This window comes from Coregonus lavaretus, assembly GCF_964263955.1.
Source record: "Coregonus lavaretus genome assembly, chromosome: 22".
Lineage (NCBI taxonomy): Eukaryota > Metazoa > Chordata > Actinopteri > Salmoniformes > Salmonidae > Coregonus > Coregonus lavaretus.
The window spans coordinates 5,262,618-5,289,308 of record NC_140009.1 but is presented as its reverse complement, the minus strand read 5'-3'; the positions used below and the strand labels follow the sequence as shown (position 1 = coordinate 5,289,308).

The window sequence follows — 26,691 nt, the reverse complement described above, 5'->3', positions numbered from 1 at the left end:
CACCTTCACGTCTCAAAGATCTTCACATTGAAATGGGCTTCAATTCTCAATGATCTTCACATCTCAATGGCATTCACATCTCATTGGACTTAACATCCCAATGGATTTCACATTTTAATGCCTTCACATCTCAATGGTCTTAACATATCAATGAATTTCACATCTCAATGGTCTTCATATGTCAACAGCTTTCACATTTCAATGGTCTTAACATCTCAATGATTTTCACATCTCAATGGCCTTCACATTTCAATGGTTTTTACATCTCAGTGGTCTACACTTCACAATGGGCTTCACATCTCATTGACCTTCACATCTGAATGGTTTTCACAACTCAATGTCCTTCACATCTCAATGGTCTTCCCATCTCAATGGCCTTAACATCTCAATGGGCTTCACATCTCAAATGACTTCACATCTCAATGAATTTCACATCTCAATGACTTTCACATCTCAATGGCCTTTACATCTCAATGGTCTTCACATCTCAATGGTTTTCACATCTCAATTTCCTTCATCTCAACAGACTTCACAACTCAATAGTCTTCACATATCAATGGCCTTCACATCTCAATGGCCTTAACATCTCAATGGTCTTCACATCTCAATGGTCTTCACATCTCAAAGGCATTCACATCTCAATAGCCTTCACATCTCAATGGGCTTAGCATCTCAATGGGCTTAGCATCTAAAATGTATTCACATCTCACTGGTATTTACATCTCAATAGATTACACAACTCAATGGCCTTCACATTTCAATGGTCTTCACATCTCAATGACCTTCACATCTCAATGTTTTTCACATCTCAATGGACATCACATCTCAATGGCCTTCACATCTCAATGGCTTCACATCTCAATGGTCTTGACATTGCAATGGTCTTACATTCTCAATGATTTTCACATCTCAATGGCTTTAACATCTCAAATGACTTCACATCTCAATGGTCTTCACATCTCAATGGCCTTCGCATCTCAATGTACTTCACATATCAACAGTCTTAACATCTGAATGGGCTTCACATCTCAATGCACTTCACATCTCAATAGCATTCACATCTCAATGGCCCTCACATCTCAATGGACTTAACATCTCAATGGCCTTCACATCTCAATGTCTTCACATCTCAATGACCTTCATATCTGAATGGACTTCACATCTCAATGGCCTTCACATCTCAATTGTCTTCACATAGCAATGGTCTTCACATATCAATAGCCTTCACATCTCAATGGTCTTCACATATCAATAGCCTTCACATCTCAATGGTCTTCACATATCAATAGCCTTCACATCTCAATGGTCTTCACATATCAATAGCCTTCATATCTCAATGGTCTTCACATATCAATAGCTTTCACATCTCAATGGTCTTCACATATCAATAGCCTTCACATCTCAATGGGCTTATCTAAAAGTATTCACATCTCACTGGTATTTACATCTCAATAGAGTACACAACTCAATGGCCTTCACATTTCAATGGTCTTCACATCTCAATAGCCTTCACATCTCAATGGGCTTAACATCTCAATGGTTTTCACATGTCAGTGGCATTAAGATTCCAATGGCCTTCACATCTCAATGGTTTTCACATCTCAATGTACCTCACACCTCAATGGTCCTCACATCTCAATGTACTTCACATATCAACGGTCTTAACATCTCAATGGCCATCACATCTCAATGCACTTCACATCTCAATAGCCTTCACGTCTCAATGGGCTTAACATCTCAATGGTCTTCACATCTCAAAATCCTTTAGATCTCAATGGTCTTCACATCTCAATGGCTTTCACATCTCAATGGCTTTCACATCTCAATGGCTTTCACATCTCAATGGCCTTCATATCTCAATGAACTTCACATCTGCGGTCCTCTGTAGCTCAATTGGTAGAGCATGGCGCTTGTAACGCCAGGGTAGTGGGTTCGATCCCCGGGACCACCCATACGTTGAAATGTATGCGCACATGACTGTAAGTCGCTTTGGATAAAAGCGTCTGTTAAATGGCATATTATTATTATTACATCTCAATGGCATTCACATGTCAATTGCCTTCACATCTCAATGGTCTTCACATATCAATAGCCTTCACATCTCAATGGTTTTCACATATCAATAGCCTTCACATCTCAATGGTCTTCACATATCAATAGCCTTCACATCTCAATTGTCTTCACATATCAATAGCCTTCACATCTCAATGGTTTTCACATATCAATAGCCTTCACATCTCAATGGTCTTCACATATCAATAGCCTTCACATCTCAATGGTCTTCACATATCAATAGCTTTCACATCTCAATGGTCTTCACATATCAATAGCCTTCACATCTCAATGGGCTTATCTAAAAGTATTCACATCTCACTGGTATTTACATCTCAATAGAGTACACAACTCAATGGCCTTCACATGTCAATGGTCTTCACATCTCAATAGCCTTCACATCTCAATGGGCTTAACATCTCAATGGTTTTCACATGTCAGTGGCATTAAGATTCCAATGGGCTTCACATCTCAATGGTTTTCACATCTCAATGTTTTTCACACCTCAATGGTCCTCACATCTCAACGGCCTTCACATCTAAATTGACTTAATATCTCAATGGACTTAACATCTGAATGGTTTTCACATCTCAAAGGTCTTCACAGCTCAATGACCATCACATATCAATGGCCTTTACGTCTCAATGGCCTTCACATCTCAGTGGTCTTCACATCTCAAAAGTCTTCACATCTCAGTGGACTTCACATCTCAATGGACTTCACATCTCAATGGACTTCACATCTCAATGGTCTTCACATCTCAATAGCCTTCACATCTCTGTGGACTTCACATCTCAATGGACTTCACATCTCAATATTTTTCACATCTCAATGACCTTCACATCTCAATGTCCTTAACATGTCATTGGCCTTCACATCTCAATTGGTTCACACCTCAATTGATTTCACATCGCAATGGTCTTAACATTGCAATGGTCTTCACATCTCATTGGACTTAACATCCCAATGGACTTCACATCTCAATGCCTTCACATCTCAATGGTCTTAACATATCAATGATTTTCACATCTCAATGGCCTTCACATCTAAATGGACTTCACATCTCAATGGTCTAACGATCTCAATGGTCATCACATCTCTATGGCCTTAACATCTCAATGGACTTAACATGTCAATGGCCTTCGCATCTCAATTGGTTCACATCTCAATGGGTTTCACATCTCAATGGTCTTCACATCTCAGTGGTCTTCAAAGCTCAATGACCTTCACATCTGAATGGTTTTCACATCTCAATGGTCTTCACAGCTCAATGACCTTCACATCTCAATGGTCTTAACATATCAATTGTCTTCACATCTCAATGAACTTCACATCTCAGTGGCCTTTACATATCAATGGCCTTTACGTCTCAATGGTCTTCACATCTCAATGGACTTCACATCTCAATGGCCTACACATCTCAATAGCCTTCACATCTCAGTGGGCTTAACATCTCAATGGCCTTAACATCTCAATGGACTTCACATCTCAATGGACTTCACATCTCAATGTTTTTCACATCTCAATGACCTTCACATCTCAATGTCCTTAACTTGTCATTGGTCTTCACATGTCAATTGGTTCACATCTCAATTTACTTCACATCTCAATGGTCTTAACATCGCAATGGGCTTCACATCTGAATTTTCTTCATATCTCAATTGTCTTCACATCTCAATTTGCTTCACATCTCAATTGGCTTCACATCTCATTGGACTTAACATCCCAATGGACTTCACATCTCAATGCCTTCACATCTCAATGGTCTTAACATTTCATTGGTCTTCACATCTCAATGGTCTTCACATCTCAATGACATTTCCATCTTAATGGTTTTCACATCTCAATGTTCTTCACATCTCAATGGTCTTCATATCTCAATGGCCTTCACATATCAATGACGTTCACATCTCAATGGCCTTTACATCTAAATGGCATTCACATCTCAATGGTTTTCACATCTCAATGGTTTTCACATCTCAATTTCCTTCACATCTCAACAGTCTTCACAACTCAATGGCCTTCACATCTCAACGGCCTTCACATCTCAATTGTCTTCACATCTCAATATAATTCACATCTCAATGGACTTCACATCTCAATGGCATTCACATCTCAATGCACTTCACATCTCAATAGCCTTCACATCTCAATGGGCTTAACATCTAAAATGTCTTCACATCTCAATGGCCTTTACATCTCAATGGCCTTCACATCTCAATGGCCTTCACATCTCAATGGCCTTCACATCTCAATGGTCTTCACATCTCAATGGTTTTCACATCTCAATGGACATCACATCTCAATGGACATCACATCTCAATTGTCTTCACATCTCAATGGCCTTCACATCTCAATGGTTTTCACATCTCAATTTCCTTCACATCTCAATGGTCTTGACATGACAACGGCTTTCACATCTCAATATCCTTCACATCTCAATGGTTTTCACATCTCAGTGGGCTTCACATCTCAATGGTCTAAAGATCTCAATGGTCATCACATCTTAATGGCCTTCACATCTCAATGGCCTTCACATCTCAATGGTCAGACATAATAATAAAGTTTATTTCTAACAAACTAAGGCTGATTTAAATTGATGCCATAAAACAAATATACAGCTCCAGAATTGAGAAATTCAGCACCACAGGGCAGTGGACAGCAACTGTCTCAGGGGCATCCCTACAGAGACTAAAGGGATTTTTATTGTTGATGTGACCCAATCCAGCATCCATAGCCTTGCCAAATAAGGTCCAGTATAGCAGCATTTAGAAATCAGTGGTGGGCAAACCAATGGTTTGTGGTGGGCAAACCAACCTGCCTGATTAGGATTATCAGGTTTCCCTGCTCCGTAGCTCGGTGCATCCATCAATACCAAATGGGATCAATCACAGGGGTAAACACTCCTAGTAAACATGGCTTGCCTGCATAGTAAGCAGGTTTGGTGTGGATTTGATGTGACTGTGTTGTCTACTAGATTGGATCCTTCCTGTCGCCCTCCCACCCTGTCTCCCTCCCTGTCTCCCTCCCTGACTCCCTGTCTGTCTCCCTCCCTTTCTCCCTGTCTGTCTCCCACCCTGTCTCCCTCCCTGACTCCCTGTCTGTCTCCCTCTGTGTCTTCCTGTCTGTCTCCCTCCCTGTCTCCCTCCCTGACTCCCTATCTGTCTCCCTCCACGTCTCCCTCCCTGTCTGTCTCCCTCCTTGTCTGTCTCCCTCCCTGTCTGTCTGTCTGTCTCCCTCCCTGTCTGTCTCCCTCCCTGTCTGTCTGCCTTCCTGTCTGTCTCCCTCGCTGTCTGTCTCCCTCCCTGTCTTTCTCCTTCCCTGTCTCCCTGTCTGCCTCCCTCCCTCCCTGTCTCCCTGTCTGTCTCCCTCTGTGTCCCTGTCTCCCTCACTGTCTGTCTCCTGGTGTCATCCTCAACACAAAGCACTGATGTGAAGCCCTAGGGTGCAATTCCCCTCAAAGACACACAGGGCCAATCATCACAGGGTAAAGAAATACCAACTGAGATCAACAGGGACAGTCATCACAGGGTACATACTAACTGAGATCAACAGGACCAGTCATCACAGGGTAAATACCAACTGAGATCAACAGGGCCAGATATCACAGGGTAAAGAAATATTAACTGAGATCAACAGGGCCAGTCATCAAAGGGGAAATATTAACTGAGATCAACAGGACCAGTCATCACAGGGTAAATACTAACTGAGATCAACAAGGCCAGTCATCACAGGATAAATATTAACTGAGATCAACAGGACCAGTCATCACAGGGTAAATATTAACTGAGATCAACAGGACCAGTCATCACAGGGTAAATATTAACTGAGATCAACAGGACCAGTCATCACAGGGTAAATATTAACTGAGATCAACAGGACCAGTCATCACAGGGTAAATATTAACTGAGATCAATAGGACCAGTCATCACAGGGTAAATATTAACTGAGATCAACAGGACCAGTCATCACAGGATAAATATTAACTGAGATCAACAGGACCAGTCATCACAGGGTAAATATTAACTGAGATCAACAGGACCAGTCATCACAGGGTAAATATTAACTGAGATCAACAGGACCAGTCATCACAGGGTAAATATTAACTGAGATCAACAGGACCAGTCATCACAGGGTAAATATTAACTGAGATCAACAGGACCAGTCATCACAGGGTAAATATTAACTGAGATCAACAGGACCAGTCATCACAGGGTAAATATTAACTGAGATCAACAGGACCAGTTATCACAGGGTAAATATTAACTGAGATCAACAAGGCCAGTCATCACAGGATAAATATTAACTGAGATCAACAGGACCAGTCATCACAGGGTAAATATTAACTGAGATCAACAGGACCAGTTATCACAGGGTAAATATTAACTGAGATCAACAGGACCAGTCATCACAGGGTAAATACTAACTGAGATCAACAGGACCAGTCATCACAGGATAAATACCAACTGAGATCAATAAGGCCAGTTATCACAGGGTAAATATTAACTGAGATCAACAGGGCCAGATATCAAAGGGTAAAGAAATATTAACTGAGATCAACAGGGCCAGTCATCAAAGGGGAAATATTAACTGAGATCAACAGGACCAGTCATCACAGGGTAAATACTAACTGAGATCAACAAGGCCAGTCATCACAGGATAAATATTAACTGAGATCAACAGGACCAGTCATCACAGGGTAAATATTAACTGAGATCAACAGGACCAGTCATCACAGGGTAAATATTAACTGAGATCAACAGGACCAGTCATCACAGGGTAAATATTAACTGAGATCAATAGGACCAGTCATCACAGGGTAAATATTAACTGAGATCAACAGGACCAGTCATCACAGGGTAAATACTAACTGAGATCAACAGGACCAGTCATCACAGGATAAATACCAACTGAGATCAATAAGGCCAGTTATCACAGGGTAAATATTAACTGAGATCAACAGGGCCAGATATCACAGGGTAAAGAAATATTAACTGAGATCAACAGGGCCAGTCATCAAAGGGGAAATATTAACTGAGATCAACAGGACCAGTCATCACAGGGTAAATACTAACTGAGATCAACAAGGCCAGTCATCACAGGATAAATATTAACTGAGATCAACAGGACCAGTCATCACAGGGTAAATATTAACTGAGATCAACAGGACCAGTCATCACAGGGTAAATATTAACTGAGATCAACAGGACCAGTCATCACAGGGTAAATATTAACTGAGATCAATAGGACCAGTCATCACAGGGTAAATATTAACTGAGATCAACAGGACCAGTCATCACAGGATAAATATTAACTGAGATCAACAGGACCAGTCATCACAGGGTAAATATTAACTGAGATCAACAGGACCAGTCATCACAGGGTAAATATTAACTGAGATCAACAGGACCAGTCATCACAGGGTAAATATTAACTGAGATCAACAGGACCAGTCATCACAGGGTAAATATTAACTGAGATCAACAGGACCAGTCATCACAGGGTAAATATTAACTGAGATCAACAGGACCAGTCATCACAGGATAAATATTAACTGAGATCAACAGGACCAGTCATCACAGGGTAAATATTAACTGAGATCAACAGGACCAGTCATCACAGGGTAAATATTAACTGAGATCAACAGGACCAGTCATCACAGGGTAAATATTAACTGAGATCAACAGGACCAGTCATCACAGGGTAAATATTAACTGAGATCAACAGGACCAGTCATCACAGGGTAAATATTAACTGAGATCAACAGGACCAGTCATCACAGGGTAAATATTAACTGAGATCAACAGGACCAGTTATCACAGGGTAAATATTAACTGAGATCAACAAGGCCAGTCATCACAGGATAAATATTAACTGAGATCAACAGGACCAGTCATCACAGGGTAAATATTAACTGAGATCAACAGGACCAGTTATCACAGGGTAAATATTAACTGAGATCAACAGGACCAGTCATCACAGGGTAAATACTAACTGAGATCAACAGGACCAGTCATCACAGGATAAATACCAACTGAGATCAATAAGGCCAGTTATCACAGGGTAAATATTAACTGAGATCAACAGGACCAGTCATCACAGGGTAAATATTAACTGAGATCAACAGGACCAGTCATCACAGGGTAAATATTAACTGAGATCAACAGGACCAGTTATCACAGGGTAAATATTAACTGAGATCAACAGGACCAGTCATCACAGGGTAAATATTAACTGAGATCAACAGGACCAGTCATCACAGGGTAAATATTAACTGAGATCAACAGGACCAGTCATCACAGGGTAAATATTAACTGAGATCAACAGGACCAGTTATCACAGGGTAAATATTAACTGAGATCAACAAGGCCAGTCATCACAGGATAAATATTAACTGAGATCAACAGGACCAGTCATCACAGGGTAAATATTAACTGAGATCAACAGGACCAGTTATCACAGGGTAAATATTAACTGAGATCAACAGGACCAGTCATCACAGGGTAAATACTAACTGAGATCAACAGGACCAGTCATCACAGGATAAATACCAACTGAGATCAATAAGGCCAGTTATCACAGGGTAAATATTAACTGAGATCAACAGGACCAGTCATCACAGGGTAAATATTAACTGAGATCAACAGGACCAGTCATCACAGGGTAAATATTAACTGAGATCAACAGGACCAGTTATCACAGGGTAAATATTAACTGAGATCAACAGGACCAGTCATCACAGGGTAAATATTAACTGAGATCAACAGGACCAGTCATCACAGGGTAAATATTAACTGAGATCAACAAGGCCAGTCATCACAGGGTAAATATTAACTGAGATCAACAGGACCAGTTATCACAGGGTAAATATTAACTGAGATCAACAGGACCAGTCATCACAGGGTAAATATTAACTGAGATCAACAGGACCAGTTATCACAGGATAAATACTATCTGAGATCAACAGGACCAGTATGTAATAATGATGAATGTGTTGTATGTTTATGAGTGTTATGAAGTCCTTATGCATGTACCTTTCAGATGAGGTGTTTATCAAAATAATGATCCAGTTCTCTCTAACAGATATAAGTGAGGAAAGGATATTGTGAGTGGATACTGGATTCAGCTCTGAGATAAATCTGCTATAGTCCCCCAGTCTTATGTGGTTAACAGTAAAAAAGTAAACACTGAATGTGTATGTATGGCCTTGACTGCAATAACAAGCGTTCAGAAACGCTCACCCTCAACTGAGCTGAGGGTATGGACTATTGTATTGACTGAGCTGAGGGTATGGACTATTGTATTGACTGAGCTGAGGGTATGGACTATTGTATTGACTGAGCTGAGGGTATAGACTATTGTATTGACTGAGCTGAGGGTATAGACTATTGTATTGACTGAGCTGGGGGTATGGACTATTGTATTGACTGAGCTGAGGGTATAGACTATTGTATTGACTGAGCTGAGGGTATAGACTATTGTATTGACTAAGCTGAGGGTATAGACTATTGTATTGACTGAGCTGAGGGTATGGACTATTGTATTGACTGAGCTGAGGGTATAGACTATTGTATTGACTGAGCTGAGGGTATGGACTATTGTATTGACTGAGCTGAGGGTATAGACTATTGTATTGACTGAGCTGAGGGTATAGACTATTGTATTGACTGAGCTGAGGGTATAGACTATTGTATTGACTGAGCTGAGGGTATAGACTATTGTATTGACTGAGCTGAGGGTATGGACTATTGTATTGACTGAGCTGAGGGTATAGACTATTGTATTGACTGAGCTGAGGGTATAGACTATTGTATTGACTAAGCTGAGGGTATAGACTATTGTATTGACTGAGCTGAGGGTATGGACTATTGTATTGACTGAGCTGAGGGTATAGACTATTGTATTGACTGAGCTGAGGGTATGGACTATTGTATTGACTGAGCTGAGGGTATAGACTATTGTATTGACTGAGCTGAGGGTATGGACTATTGTATTGACTGAGCTGAGGGTATAGACTATTGTATTGACTAAGCTGAGGGTATAGACTATTGTATTGACTGAGCTGAGGATATGGACTATTGTATTGACTGAGCTGAGGGTATAGACTATTGTATTGACTGAGCTGAGGGTATGGACTATTGTATTGACTGAGCTGAGGGTATAGACTATTGTATTGACTGAGCTGAGGGTATGGACTATTGTATTGACTGAGCTGAGGGTATAGACTATTGTATTGACTGAGCTGAGCATATAGACTATTGTATTGACTGAGCTGAGGGTATAGACTATTGTATTGACTGAGCTGAGGGTATAGACTATTGTATTGACTGAGCTGAGGGTATAGACTATTGTTTTGACTGAGCTGAGGGTATAGACTATTGTATTGACTGAGCTGAGGGTATAGACTATTGTATTGACTGAGCTGAGGGTATAGACTATTGTATTGACTGAGCTGAGGGTATAGACTATTGTATTGACTGAGCTGAGGGTATAGACTATTGTATTGACTGAGCTGAGGGTATAGACTATTGTATTGACTGAGCTGAGGGTATAGACTATTGTATTGACTGAGCTGAGGGTATAGACTATTGTATTGACTGAGCTGAGCATATAGACTATTGTATTGACTGAGCTGAGGGTATAGACTATTGTATTAACTGAGCTGAGGGTATAGACTATTGTATTGACTAAGCTGAGGGTATAGACTATTGTATTGACTGAGCTGAGGGTATAGACTATTGTATTGACTAAGCTGAGGGTATAGACTATTGTATTGACTGAGCTGAGGGTATAGACTATTGTATTGACTGAGCTGAGGGTATAGACTATTGTATTGACTGAGCTGAGGGTATAGACTATTGTATTGACTAAGCTGAGGGTATAGACTATTGTATTGACTGAGCTGAGGGTATAGACTATTGTATTGACTGAGCTGAGGGTATATACTATTGTATTGACTGAACTGAGGGTATAGACTATTGTATTGACTAAGCTGAGGGTATAGACTATTGTATTGACTGAGCTGAGGGTATAGACTATTGTATTGACTGAGCTGAGGGTATAGACCATTGTATTGACTGAGCATGGGGTATAGACTATTATTTTGACTAAGCTGAGGGTATAGACTATTGTATTGACTGAGCTGAGGGTATGGACTATTGTATTGACTGAGCTGAGGGTATAGACTATTGTATTGACTGAGCTGAGGGTATGGACTATTGTATTGACTGAGCTGAGGGTATAGACTATTGTATTGACTGAGCTGAGCATATAGACTATTGTATTGACTGAGCTGAGGGTATAGACTATTGTATTGACTGAGCTGAGGGTATAGACTATTGTATTGACTGAGCTGAGGGTATAGACTATTGTTTTGACTGAGCTGAGGGTATAGACTATTGTATTGACTGAGCTGAGGGTATAGACTATTGTATTGACTGAGCTGAGGGTATAGACTATTGTATTGACTGAGCTGAGGGTATAGACTATTGTATTGACTGAGCTGAGGGTATAGACTATTGTATTGACTGAGCTGAGGGTATAGACTATTGTATTGACTGAGCTGAGGGTATAGACTATTGTATTGACTGAGCTGAGGGTATAGACTATTGTATTGACTGAGCTGAGGGTATAGACTATTGTATTGACTAAGCTGAGGGTATAGACTATTGTATTGACTGAGCTGAGGGTATAGACTATTGTATTGACTGAGCTGAGGGTATAGACTATTGTATTGACTGAGCTGAGGGTATAGACTATTGTATTGACTAAGCTGAGGGTATAGACTATTGTATTGACTGAGCTGAGGGTATAGACTATTGTATTGACTGAGCTGAGGGTATAGACTATTGTATTGACTGAGCTGAGGGTATAGACTATTGTATTGACTAAGCTGAGGGTATAGACTATTGTATTGACTGAGCTGAGGGTATAGACTATTGTATTGACTGAGCATGGGGTATAGACTATTGTTTTGACTAAGCTGAGGGTATAGACTATTGTATTGACTAAGCTGAGGGTATAGACTATTGTATTGACTGAGCTGAGGGTATAGACCATTGTATTGACTGAGCATGGGGTATAGACTATTGTTTTGACTAAGCTGAGGGTATAGACTATTGTATTGACTGAGCTGAGGGTATAGACTATTGTATTGACTGAGCTGAGGGTATAGACTATTGTATTGACTGAGCTGAGGGTATAGACCATTGTATTGACTGAGCATGGGGTATAGACTATTGTTTTGACTAAGCTGAGGGTATAGACTATTGTATTGACTGAGCTGAGGGTATAGACTATTGTATTGACTGAGCTGAGGGTATAGACTATTGTATTGACTGAGCTGAGGGTATAGACCATTGTATTGACTGAGCATGGGGTATAGACTATTGTTTTGACTAAGCTGAGGGTATAGACTATTGTATTGACTGAGCTGAGGGTATAGACTATTGTATTGACTGAGCTGAGGGTATAGACTATTGTATTGACTGAGCTGAGGGTATAGACCATTGTATTGACTGAGCATGGGGTATAGACTATTGTTTTGACTAAGCTGAGGGTATAGACTATTGTATTGACTGAGCTGAGGGTATAGACTATTGTATTGACTGAGCTGAGGGTATAGACCATTGTATTGACTGAGCATGGGGTATAGACTATTGTTTTGACTAAGCTGAGGGTATAGACTATTGTATTGACTGAGCTGAGGGTATAGACTATTGTATTGACTAAGCTGAGGGTATAGACTATTGTATTGACTGAGTGATTTTATTTTCTTTCTTCCATACAGAGAAGATGCATCTCAGAGAAAAGCTTAAATGTCTACTACTGTATCATGGCCAGGGAGGACACATGTTATGGGAAGGGAATTGATCAGTCACTTTAATGCCCTTCCTTTAGAGCAGGACAGGACCAGACCGAGCACCCGCATGGAAAGGCTGCTGTCCGGCTATAGCGTCTTCTTCTGTGTGAGCGTTAGGATACAATAGTAAGTAATTGTAGCCTAGTACTAGAGCAGCTTGTCGTGGTACCCAGTGACGTGTATTTAGTTTTTCTTCTTTTTTTCTAATTGAACCTTTATTTAACTAGGCAAGTCAGTTAAGAACACATTCTTATTTACAAAGACGGCCTACACCGGCCAAACCCGGACGACGCTGGGCCAATTTGTGCGCCGCCCTATGGGACTCCCAATCACGGCCGGTTGTGATACAGCCTGGAATCGAACCAGGGGGTGTGTAGTGACGCCTCAAGCACTGAGAGTGGCGCAGTGGTCTAAGGCACTGTATCGCAATGCTAGCTGTGCCACTAGAGATCCTGGTTCGAATCCAGGCTCTGTCGTAGCCGGCCGCGACCGGGAGACCCATGGGGCGGCGCACAATTGGTCCAGGGTAGGGGAGGGAATGGCCGGCAGGGATGTAGCTGAGTTGGTAGAGCATGGCGTTTGCAACCACAGGTTTGTGGGAACGATTCCCACGGGGGGCCAGTATGAAAAAAAAAATAATAATGTATACACTCACTAACTGTAAGTCGCTCTGGATAAGAGCGTCTGCTAAATGATGTAAATGAGATGCAGTGCCTTAGACCGCTGCTGTTATTCATGGATGCCAAGGGAAGCCTGGCTTCCCCCAAAAATGGGACAAAAACAATAATATATATATTTTGTCTCTCTGTGTTTCATAATTTTCCTTCAATTCGCAAGAGGCTGAATGTATCTCACTGGAGAAAGCATCCGAGCGAGCAAAACAGCGCCCCTCTGTCTCTCTATGTGTAGGCCATCTATCTGATGCTGTCTGGTCCAAACGAGTATGACATTGCTGCTGCCCGTAGCATTGAAGGCACGGGAAGCCAGCGAGCATCTGGCCTCCATTGATTAAAAAAGTATACAAAATTAGCCAATCAACATTGAGCTAAACTGAGCGAGCTCAATTGTCCTCACGCACCAAAAAAAGTGTCAAGGGAAACCAGCTTGGGCTAGCTAGCCAGCTAGCTAAAATTGGCCCTTTCCTAAATTAGCCATGGATGGAGATAGGGATTTGGACTTGTGGTTTTACTTCATTCTCCATACTGGCCAATGATTATAAAGGTGATTCTGATCCAACCATTAATTCATACATTGTGCCCCTGGCCTGAGAGAATGGATGTTCAATATGTAGCTAGATGTAGAAGGCTAATGGTAACTAGCTAACGTTGCCCATGAATGGAAGTTAGGCTAGCGAGCAAGCATTTTAGCCAGGTAGCCTAGGACAACAAAAAATAAAAGAGTGTACTTAATGACAAAGTGATAGACCATTTCATCAACATGAAAGAGAGGAGGATGGCATTGGTGTTTCTCTACAAGTAGGGTGAGTTAACATGTTTTTCTACTTGCACAAACGCACACACACACACACACAGAAATCAGAACCATGGACAGCCACATCATATTTCGCTTATTGGACTAAATCGTTTTTGGTATCTTTTAGTTGTCACTGTGTTAGACTAAGCAGAGGTGATTTGATGATGTTGAAGTTGAAATGGTGGAATAGTGGAGGCAGCTCCTGTTTTCTTTGCAACTTGCGGTAACTCTCTGTTGTTCTAAATTTTTTGTTGTTTAGTGGTCCGAAAATGTCGGAAACATTACCTTGCTTGACCATGCTGTAGGTCATGTAACTGTCTGTTCCTATACCATGCGATATGCTTTGTGGACTTCACTGGACAGAGGTTGTTATCCGGTTTTGTGATAAAACAAAGGTGTGGTTGAATTGATTCTGCCACTGTGTCTTCTTACTGTCTCAGTCTTAGGCCTATATATCACGATCGCAAGGCATGTGAACTAACAGGTTATAGAGCAAACAACGGAATTATCACAACACATAGGTTATAATATGGCTTCTATGGGGGGGCGGGGCGGCTTGGCTTCCCCAGGGATTTACCCAAGCACCGCTACTGATGGTACCGCAGTGTGAGTGTAGGCCACCCGTCTTTGTTGGTCTATTAAGGAATACACACGTCTACACAAATCGGCCAGTTGCTGTAAGCAGCAGTGACACTACACAGACTGGAGTGTTATGAATAAGACAAATCACGAACAATTTCTCCTGACAAGACTGCTCATGCGCTTCCATGATTCACCACCTCAACTCGCAGGGATGCTGCTGACGATGTGACTCGTGAAGAGAAAACGCACTGATTTGCTGCAGAAGACGTAAGGAATCGAAGGCCGCTTGGCTGACCAGACCACTTGTCCTCAGGAACATAATACATCATCAGAATACCTGGCGCTGAATTGATCTCTGTCATTAATTCAGGTTGGGTGAGTGGCACCGGTCCAACAAAGGCATGCGTTCTTAGATTTTTTTTACATAATCTTATCCTTGCGTAATTTTATACGGAGTTTTGGATGCGGCGCGGAGCAGTGTGTTGTCAGGATCTGGGTAATACCGCCAGGAAGGATTTGTCCAGCGCTCTCTTTTCTCCCTGCATCCCGCTTGTTGTCTTTACATTGGATAGACTATTACTGTAAGGGACTAAGACGAGGTGCAAATTATAAACAGACGTGTCCGATTTGGCAGCGGATGGATTTAATTTCAGAGAATCGCTGAGGGTGGCTTAATCTGATCTGACGTGAAGGTAGGATACATAATTTATAATTTATCACCATTTCCATTAATTGATCCATGCTGTGTTTTGGAGCAAATGGAATGGAGCAATGCAACATTGAAATCACCAGCACTGTGCATGTAGAAACTAATACAATTAATAACAAATTATTTGTTAAAGCGGCAAACAGCATTTGAAACAAAGCGTTTTCCCCACCCCTGTTTCGGTAAAAAGCTGAGGGATAGGGCTGGAGAAATGTAACCACTCTCAAACGCATAGACAGAGCTATGGATACAAGGACTGACCATCCATGATATCAACACTATAGTTTGAACCGTGTTTTGAGGCTATACCATGTTTGTTTACATTTGCTTTGTTTACTAACATTGGAGTAAAACAAGCTTCTATTTTGGGTTCTGATGGGGTACGACAGATAAACTAAGCTCTTGAGACATAAATTATATTCTTCAAGAATCAATGGGTGCATTTAATTAATTCAGAAGTAAAAAAAATGGATGAAGCAACTGTAGATTGCCCCTTTAAAGGCCAAACGCAATCAAACACGTGATTTTCCTGTGTTTTATATATATTTCCACACTGATGTTGGAATAATACTGTCAAATGGTAAAAATGATGATAATGCCCTTTTAGTGTAAAAGCTGTTTGAAAAGACTGACTGAGATTTCAGCCTGTTTTGGTGGGTTGGAGATTTGACCTGCCTGGCAGTAAATTAGTTAATAGACCAATAAAAAATAGAGTTCCAAACCTCTCTGCCAATAACAGCTAATTTTAAGTTTTCTCCTCCTGACAGTCCTAACAAAATTCTAGCTTGAGAAACTGCCCTTTGCTAAGAAGCTATTTTTGTTTCTTTTTGACCATTGTAATTGAAAACAATCACAGTAAGGTACTTAATTGTTACCCAGAAATGATTTGATATTGATATAAAATGGCTGCATTGGGCCTTTAAAATTTGAATGCATGGATACAGCCAACTCTGTTTACAAGAAAAATAATTGGTTTGCTTTTATTTCAGACCTCAATTAAGCGATGCCTGGGATTCCACCAGCTGCCGCTCTATGCTGTGTAGAAAGAGACTCATAATACAGGAAGTTCTGCTCCTTAAATAACAACAACACACCAACGACTAGCATGTTGCCTCCACACAGAGCAGGCGCCCTGCCGGAGCCCTCTCCCAGCCCGAGGAGGGTCCAGGTTCAATGGGCCTTGTACCTCTCCCTCTCCCTCTCCCTGGCCCTCCTCTGGTTCCCTTCTGGGACGGTAGCCTCAAGCCTCAACTGCCACAAGACCTGCATCTGTGCCAGTAACATCGTGAGCTGTTCCAAGATTAACCTGACCACGGTGCCCACTGGCCTGCCTCTCTACACGGCCGTCCTGGACCTCAGCTACAACCACATCGCCCGGCTGAGGGCCGAGTGGACCACGGTGAAACTCACCAAGCTACACAACCTCCTGCTCAGTCACAACGGCCTCCAATTCCTCTCCTCCGAGGCTTTCCTTTACGTCAAACACCTGCGCTACCTGGACCTGTCCTCCAACGACATGCGACAGCTCGACGAGTTCATATTCGAACCGTTGGGGCAGCTGGAGGTGAGCAAGAGAGAGATAACCTCCTAACCTCCTGCCAAATGTATGACCATATTAGAGGCACATATTTCCCTCAGATTACACAGACCCACAAAGAATTCGAACACAAATCACATTTTGACAAACTCCCATATCTGTTAGGCGAAATACAGCAAGCAGTGTGCAATCCCAGCAGCAAAATGTGTGATCTGCTGCCACAACAAAAGGGCAACCAGTGGGTCAGAAACACCAATGTAATATAACCTGTATTTATCTGCCTATTTATTTTCCCCCCGTAATTCTTACATTCTACTATTTGCACATTGTCAGAACACTGTACATATCTTATGTAACATTTAAAACTGCTAATAGTATAATTATAATTTATATAATTTATAAATGTAAACATTGTTATTCTCTTGAAACTATTTGTGTGTGTAAGTTTTGTTTCATTCTCTTTGTTGCTTTGTTTTAGTTTTTTCACTTGCTTTGGCAATATTTTCCATGTTTCCAATGTTTCTCTTTGAATTGAATATATATATATATAGAGAGAGAGAGAGAGAGAGAGAGAGAGAGAGAGAGAGAGAGAGAGAGAGAGAGAGAGAGAGAGAGAGAGAGAGAGAGAGAGAGAGAGAGAGAGAGAGAGAGAGAGAGAGAGAGAGAGAGAGAGAGAGAGAGAGAGAGAGAGAGAGAGAGAGAGAGAGAGAGAGAGAGAGAGAGAGAGAGAGAGAGAGAGAGAGACTGCAAAAGAAAGATAGAGTCATACAGTGAGAGAGAGAGAGAGAGAGAGAGAGAGAGAGAGAGAGAGAGAGCTGCAAAAGAAAGATAGAGTCATACAGTGAGTCAGACAGAGACAGAGAGAGAGAGAGAGAGAGAGAGAGAGAGAGAGAGAGAGACAGACAGTGAAAGAAAGAAAGAGACAGAGAGAGAGAGAGAGATAGTTGTTTTTACAATTCTGACTTTTACATAGTTTAAATAGTGAGGAATGGCTGAATTATTTGATTAAATGTACAATTTCATAATAAAAAAAATCAATATTTCCATATTATTTGCAGGTGCTGTTGCTGTACAACAACCGTATATCTCAGATTGACCTCTCAGCCTTCCAGGGTCTCCACAGACTGCAGAAACTCTACCTGTCCCAGAACATGATCTCACGCTTCCCCCTGGAACTGATTAAAGAGAAGACCCGCCTGGAGAAACTCAGCCTGGTGGACCTCTCCTCCAACAGGATCAAGGTTCATAAATCTATATTAAATAATAATATGAAAATACAGGTTAGAAGTGCAAGTGGGTCTTTCTATAAACTAGGGTGAGGATTTCCTACGCTGGACAACTTGTTACAGTTGTTGATAATTCTATATTCAATGCAATTCACGAGGCGATGTTTAAACCCTTTCTCATGGTTGGTGTCTTTACTGATTTGTCCAAAATCGTGTGACATAAAACATGACTTTTCTGTCCTTGCATTTATGGAAGTGTAAGTCGTTATATCATGTATTAAGCATTAATCAGTTAAATTAGACATTGAATCATGGATCTAGCTGTCTGACAGTTCTGTGTATAGAGATCTCAGAAATGCAGTGTAACTACTTAACATTTCGCGTCTCCTTATGTAATGGGGTGAAAATAGTTTTAAAATCGATACTGTCGTTAACGTGGTTCTTCAATAATTATGCATAATACTTGTCGGATGCGCATTTGGTGTTGAGCTGTTTAATAATGCCGTGATATTATCAAACATCATCATCTAATCCAGGAAGGAATTTTCTGAATGACAGTCAAGTGACAAAAAAACAGCTGTTGTGTGATAGCGCATGCGACGCCACAACAGCCCAAGTGCTTTAAAAAAAAAAGGTGTTCGCGAGGAATGTCCAGAATATTTTGGCGTCTCATTCGTTACACCGGTGAAGACAGTTGCGGCTGTATTCACATTGGATCTAACATTCATAGCAAATTGAGGTTGATCATCTGTTGTTGTCTGCTTGATTTACAGCAGGGTCTCGTTAGATTTAACAGAGAAAGCATTAAGGTAATGAGTTCATGTTGTCATGTTTTTTTGTGCCTCCGGTTGGGACACAGAGTCTACTGTGCGCAGTTGTGTAGGATATATTATTGCGCAACACCCAACCCTATTCCTATGAATGATTCCAAGTAATAATGACAACAAATGACATAGCCTAGTGGACTTCTTCACAATATGGTCTGGTAATGAAATAACATGACAAATCCATTCGGTTTCCATGTTACACCTGCAATGTGAACAATACAAGGGGCTTGGAGTAGCCTACTTGAACATGAATTTGGAGCTCAGAAATTGAAGTACTGGAATAGCCCAGGCAGTGGTGTAGTGGAGTGTATACCCACTTATTATCTATTATTCAGTGAGCATTGCGTAAACTCACTTCTTATTCCCCACGATGCGTATCAAAGTAGTGTAGAGGAGGTATGTGCTGTACATTATACTACACCACTGAGAAACACCTCTAACCAAACAACAGTGCTAGGTGCATGTGCACTTGAATTAAAGGGTAACTGCACAAAATATATACCGATATTGGATTGATTATAATAGGTCATTCAGAGTGTGTCACTGTTTCTCTTAGAATTTTTCACACAGGGAGCCTTTCCTTCACCGGGCGGCCGTTTGGGAAGATATACCCACTTCTCCAGGCCTTTCCTTCACCGGGCGGGCCGTTTGGGAAGATATACCCACTTCTCCAGGAACCGCTACACCATGAGTCCTACCTTGAAAATCAGACATTTCCTCCGTTTGGTGCTTGAAAAGTACTTGTAATTATTGTAGCCAATTTATGTTCTCCATAATTATCCCTGATTTCATTTTTGATCTGTTTTTTTTTTCAGAGATGTGGCCACTTTCCGTTTGTTTCCCGCCGCTTCAATTGAAGGGTGTTGGGCTACACTGTTGTGGTAAAACCACGTGCGGTTATTATGAGGATGACAACATCCAATGATGGCTTCAACTTGGCTTTTCCATACAAATCCTTTCATTACAAAAGGAATGATGGTGAGATTCGAATCAAATCAAATTTTATTTGCCACATGCACCGAACACAACAGGTGTAGACATTACTTACAAGCCCTTAACCAACAATGCAAAGTAAAACAAATAAAAAAAGTGTTAAGCAAAAAAAAATAAAAGCAAATAACTAAAGAGTAGCAGTAAAATAAAATAACAGACAAATCGTCATGCATGCATCCAATTTACTTAGTCAGGCAAGTCCACATTATTCTAACATATTTTAGAATGTAATAATAATTTGAAAATCTATGCATTAGCAAGGCCTAAACAAATATTTATTCTTAAAGCTGCAGTATGTAACTTTTTTTCAGTGACCTGAATTATTATGTGTTATAGATCTGTCATTCTCATTAAAAGCAAGTATAAGAAGCGATAGATCTGTTCTATGTGCGCTATTTCTTCAGATTCATCATCTCCAGCACCACCCCAACATCAACATATGTGAAAATGGCACTTTTCTATGTTTTGTAGTAAAAAGATAAGAGGAAGAGAAGTATTTCCAATGACATCAATCAATTAGTAGACAGTTAGTAGGCAATGCCTACTCATTGGTTAAGATCACATGATGCACACAGACGATGTCATTGGAAACACTTATCTTTTTTACTACAAAACATAGAAAAGCGCCATTTTCACATATGTTGATGTTGGGGTGGTGCTGGAGATGATGAATATGAAGTTGACATAAAAAAAAAAAAATCCCTTCAGGTTAAATTTTTGTGTCTCGGTTTTGTACACCAGCTTCAAACAGCTGAAAATACAATATTTTTGGTTATGGGAAATATATTTCACAGCGTTTTAGATGGTGTAATGATTTTCTACACTATGTTTAATTGTTTTGTCACATAAACGGACATTTTAGCAACCAGGAAATGGCGGAGCGATTTCTGCATTGTGCATCTATAAAGTGGTAATGTCTTTTTTTTTTTTTTGGGGGGGGGGGGGGGGGGGTGTATCTATACCCAACAAAAATATATTTCCATAAGCACAAAAAGCTTATAAAAAAAATGGTGCACATAAAAAAATATATAATCCATGTTAGTGAGCATTTCTCCTTTGCCAAGATAATCCATCCACCTGACAGGTGTGGCATATCAAGAAGCGGATTAAACTGATTAATCCGTACATGCTGAACTCTTAATGACCTCATGCCTTCAGAAAGTATCCATACCCGGTGACTTATTCCACATTGTGTTGTTGTGTTACAGCCTGAATTCAAAATGGATAAAATATATTTGTTTTCTCACCCATCTACACACAATACCCCATAATGACAAAGTGAAAACATGTTTTTAGAAATGTCCGCAAATTAATTGAAAATGAAATATATAAATATCTCATTTACATAAGTATTCACACCCCTGAATAAATACTTTGTAGGAACACCTTTGGCAGTGATTACAATTGTGAATCTTTCTTGGTAAGTCTCTAAGAGCTTTTCACACCTGGATTGTGCAACATTTGCCCACTATTCTTTTCAAAATTCTTTAAGCTTTGTCAAATTGGTTGTTGATCATTGCTAGACAACCATTTTCAGGTCTTGCCATAGGTTTTCAAGTAGATTTAAGACAAAACTGTAACTCGGCCACTCAGGAACATTCACTGTCTTCGTGGTAAGCAACTCCAGTGTGGACATGGCCTTCTGTTTTAGGTTATTGTCCCGCTGAAAGGTGAATTCATCTCCCAGTGTCTGGTGGAAAACAGACTGAACCAGGTTTTCCTCTAGGATTTTGCTTGTGCTTAGCTCCATTCCGTTTCTTTTTTATCCTGAAAAACTCCCCAGTCCTTAACGATTACTGTCACGTCTACTCCCGCTCCTTCCCTCCGGCGTTCGATGTCACCGGTTTACTAACCAGCGGTCCTGGTAACCGTCATTACGCGCTCCTGCGCACCTGGACTCCATTACCTCCCTCATTACCCCCCCCCCCTTTATCTGGCACTCCCTTAGGTTCGTTCCCCAGGCAGTATTGTTTCTGTGTTTCATGTCAAGATGCTAGGTTGTATCGTTCCATGTTCTTTGTTTTATTAAACTTGCCACCTGCTTCTCGACTCCCAGCGTCTACGTTACAATTGTAACCATACCCATAACATGATGCCGCCACAACTACGCTTGAAAATATGGAGAGTGGTAAACTGTAATGTGTTGTGTTGGACTTGCCCCAAACAGAACACTTTGTATTCAGGACAAAAAGTTAATTGCTTTCCCACATTTTTTGCAGTATTACTTTAGTGCCTTGTTGCAAACAGGATGCATGTTTTGGAATATTTTTATACAGTACAGGCTTCCTTATTTTCATTGTCAATTATGTTAGTATTGTGGAGTAACTACAATGTTGTTGATCCATCCTCAGTTTTCTCCGATCACAGCCATTAAACTATGTAACTGTTTTAAAGTCACCACTGGCCTCATGGTGAAATCCCTGAGTGGTTTCCTTCCTCTCAGGCAACTGAGTTAGGAAGGACGCCTGTATCTTTGTAGTGACTGGTGTATTGATGCACCATCCAAAGTGTAACTAATAACTTAACCATGCTCAAAGGGATATTCAGTATCTGCTTTTTATATTGTTACCCATCTACCAATAGGTGCCCTTCTTTGCGAGGCATTTGAAAACCTCCCAGGTCTTTGTGGTTGAATCTGTGTTTAAAATTCAGTGCTCGACTGAGGGACCTTACAGATAACTGTATGTGTGTATAGTCCTAGACTTATGTTGTTGTATAAGTGGAGTTATGGACCAATTTGCATATATTCCTCTAAGTACACATGTGGAACTGCATAAAAATCATTTTTATTTTGGTTTCAAACCATTTTGAAAATGTTATCCCAATGTCACACATTGGCCCTATTATTTATAGATAGACCTGTGTGCCATTTGTCTTTTTTCAGTTACTTTGTATGTCCATTTAGTTTTTATGCTATTGCTGCAAAACGAATTTCCTCATTGAGGACATAAACATTTTAATCTTATATACTGTAGGTCCCCCCCATCGAGGAGCTGAAGGTGCTGCCTGCCTGGATAAAGAACGGCCTCTACTTCCACAACAACCCTCTGATCTGTGACTGTAGTCTTTATAGTCTCCTGGCCCATTGGCACATCCGCCGACTAAACTCAGCCCTGGACTTTAAAGACGAGTACACCTGCTATCTCCCCGGGCCCCAGAAAGGCAGGGTGGGCGTCTTCGACCTGAACAGAGACCATATGAACTGTAGTACGTTCCACGAGGCGGACGAGGAGGCTTGGCTGGAACAGACGCTGATCCTGCGCTGTGATACCAAACACAGGGACCTGTCTAAGACCTGGGTGACGCCTGGTAATGTGGTGGTGACAGAGGGGGCGAATCAGACAGCCAAGGTGCTTCCTGACGGCAGTCTCCAGATCAGCCCGGTGAAGCCGGAGGATTCTGGGACGTACACGTGCTACGCTGTGAGCGAAGCCCTCAACGAGACACTCTACGTGCTGGTGAAGGTATGTGGATACTGTTTCATAATGTATATACAGTTGAAGTCGGAAGTTTACATACACCTTAAGCCAATTACATTTAAACTCGGTTAATCCTAGTAAAAACTCCCTGTCTTAGGTCAGTTAGGATCACTGCTTTATTTTAAGAATGTGAAATGTCAGAATAATAGTAGAGAGAATTATTTATTTCAGCTTTTATTTCTTTCATCACATTCCCAGTGGGTCAGAAGTTTACATACACTCAATTAGTATTTGGTAGCATTGCCTTTAAATTGTTTAACTTGGGTGAAACGTTTCGGGTAGCCTTCCACAAGCTTCCCACAATAGGTTGGGTGAATTTTGGCCCATACCTCCTGACAGAGCTGGTGTAACAGAGTCAGGTTTGTAGGCCTCCTTGCTGGCACATGCTTTTTCAGTTCTGCCCACAAATGTTCTATAGGATTGAGATCAGGGCTTTGTGATGGCCACTCCAATACCTTGACTTTGTTGTCCTTAAGCCATTTTGCCACAACTTTGGAAGTATGCTTTGGGTCATTCTCCATTTGGAAGACCCATTTGCGACCAAGATTTAACTTCCTGACTGATGTCTTGAGATGTTGCTTCAATATATCTACATAATTTTCCTTCCTCATGATGTCATCTATTTTGTGAAGTGCACCAGTCCCTCCTGCAGCAAAGCACCCCCACAGCATGATGCTGCCACCCCGTGCTTCACGGTTGGGATGGTGTTCTTCGGCCTTGCAAGCGTTCTCCTTTTTTCTCCAAACATAACGATGGTCATTATGGCCAAACAGTTCTATTTTTGTTTCATCAGACCAGAGGACATTTCTCCAAAAAGTACGATCTTTGTCCCCATGTGCAGTTGCAAACCGTAGTCTGGCTTTTCTATGGTGGTTTTGGAGCAGTGGCATCTTCCTTGCTGAGCAGCCTTTCAGGTTATGTCGATATAGGACTCGTTTTACTGTGGATATAGATACTTCTGTACCCTTTTCCTCCAGCATCTTCACAAGGTTCTTTGATGCTGTTCTGGGATTGATTTGCACTTTTCGCACCAAAGTACATGCATCTCTAGGAGACAGAACGTGTCTCCTTCCTCAGCGGTATGACGGCTGCATGGTCCCATGGTGTTTATACTTGCTTACTATTGTTTGTACAGATTAACGTGGTACCTTCAGGCATTTGGAAATTGCTCCCAAGCATGAACCAGACTTGTGGCTGATTTCTTTTGATTTTTCCATGATATCAAGCAAAGAGGCACATAGTTTGAAGGTAGGCATTGAAATACATCCACAGGTACACCTCCAATTGACTCAAATGATGTCAATTAGCCTATCAGAAGCTTCTAAAGCCATGACATCATTTTCTGGAATTTTCCAAGCTGTTTAAAGGCACAGTCAACTTAGTGTATATAAACTTCTGACCCACTGGAATTGTGATACAGTGAATTATAAGTGAAATAATCTGTCTGTAAACAAGTGTTGGAAAAATGTATTGTGTCATGCACAAAGTAGATGTCCTAACCGACTTGCCAAAACTATAGTTTGTTAACAAGAAATTTATGGAGTGGTTGAAAAACAAGTTTTAATAACTCCAACCTAAGTGTATGTACATTTCCGACTTCAACTGTACATGTTGTAATGGTGTATGTCCAATGATCCTGTGACATCTTCACTTCCCCTTGGGGATCAATAAATGTCAATTAAATTAAATTCAGCTCAAACCAATTCAATTCGCTCTGGATTAGTGCAAAATGACTAAAATGTAAATGACAATTCAATTCAAATCAACTCCATTCTTATCAATTCCCAAAGGTGCATAACTTCACGGAGAACGGAAACGGCGAAGCCCTGAACACGGCCTACACCACGCTGGTGGGCTGCCTGACCAGCGTGGTCCTAGTGCTCATCTACCTGTACCTGACCCCCTGCCGATGCTTCTGCTGCCCCAAGAACAACCACCAGGACTCCATCCACTCCTCCATGCTCAGCGCCGCGCCCAGCCATGAGGACCTGGCCAACAACACTGACCCAAGGCATGTGGCCTTCATCGACCCCAAGGAGCTGGGACAGGGGCTGAACGGGAAGGTGAACCCCAGCGATGGAGACGGGGACCAGGGAGAGATGGATGAGGAGGGAGGGTTACTGAGGAAGGGAAGGAGGAAGAAGTCTATTAGTTCGGTCTTCTCTGACACCCCCATAGTGGTCTGAGATGGTACGGACCGGCGATATGTACGCTGTGACGTGATTGGATGGATCAGGGATGTACGTGGTGTGATTGGATGAAACTGTGACTACTTCCTTGGACAGAAAGCCAATCATAGTTCACTAAACTGACCAATCAGAAGCTTCAGGGGAGTATTAACACATTACCGTGGTATTAACAAGGACAACTGATAATAAACAGGACCTTTCCAGCATTTGATCTGTAGCACTTAAATATACATACTGTGAAAGCCTGACAGAGGAGTCCCACTGGGCACACACTGGTTGAATCAACGTTGTTTACACGTCATTTCAATGAAATTACATTGAACCAACGTGGATAGATGTTGAGTTGAAGTCTGTGCCCAGTGGGGTGTAAGAGGACACTATTCCTTCCTGTGATTCAGTAACTGCGTAAGAGGATATCATGTTGGACGGTATCAGTACTCAGGAAGACATTGATTGGCGGAGGACAGAAAATATGAGATTGTGCGCCATTTTAAACATTAAAGAAAATAATAAGTTAATACATATATAATCAAGTCATGAGCATGAGCCTTGTAGACTGAATCATATTTATATTTAATAATAGGAGTAGACTAGACGAGTCTTCTATAGACGTTAGCACATACAGAACTTAGCACATACAGAACGTACATACGGTAGCTATACCCATAGAAATATAATGACTTTATATTACTTCCTTGCATGGGTACATTCAATATGGACACCGGTCCACCCATCACAGAACATTGACTTGGATGGGAATGTCCGT

At 41.2% G+C, this 26,691-nt stretch overlaps 2 protein-coding genes across 2 annotated transcripts in view; both read left to right on the top strand.

Moving 5' to 3' along the window:
- LOC311149472 (uncharacterized protein) overlaps positions 1-26,691 on the top strand; it is a gene marked incomplete at both ends in the record, with an annotated part of 790,865 nt that overhangs the window by 332,577 nt on the left and 431,597 nt on the right. The window lies entirely within an intron of this gene.
- On the top strand, positions 16,780-25,922 carry LOC311149634 (amphoterin-induced protein 1-like; the record flags this gene model as incomplete). Its single annotated transcript, XM_084186827.1, has 4 exons — positions 16,780-17,238; positions 18,270-18,452; positions 23,233-23,721; positions 25,527-25,922. 4 exons carry the CDS (start codon positions 16,780-16,782, stop codon positions 25,920-25,922), a joined length of 1,527 nt encoding a protein of 508 aa, XP_084042953.1.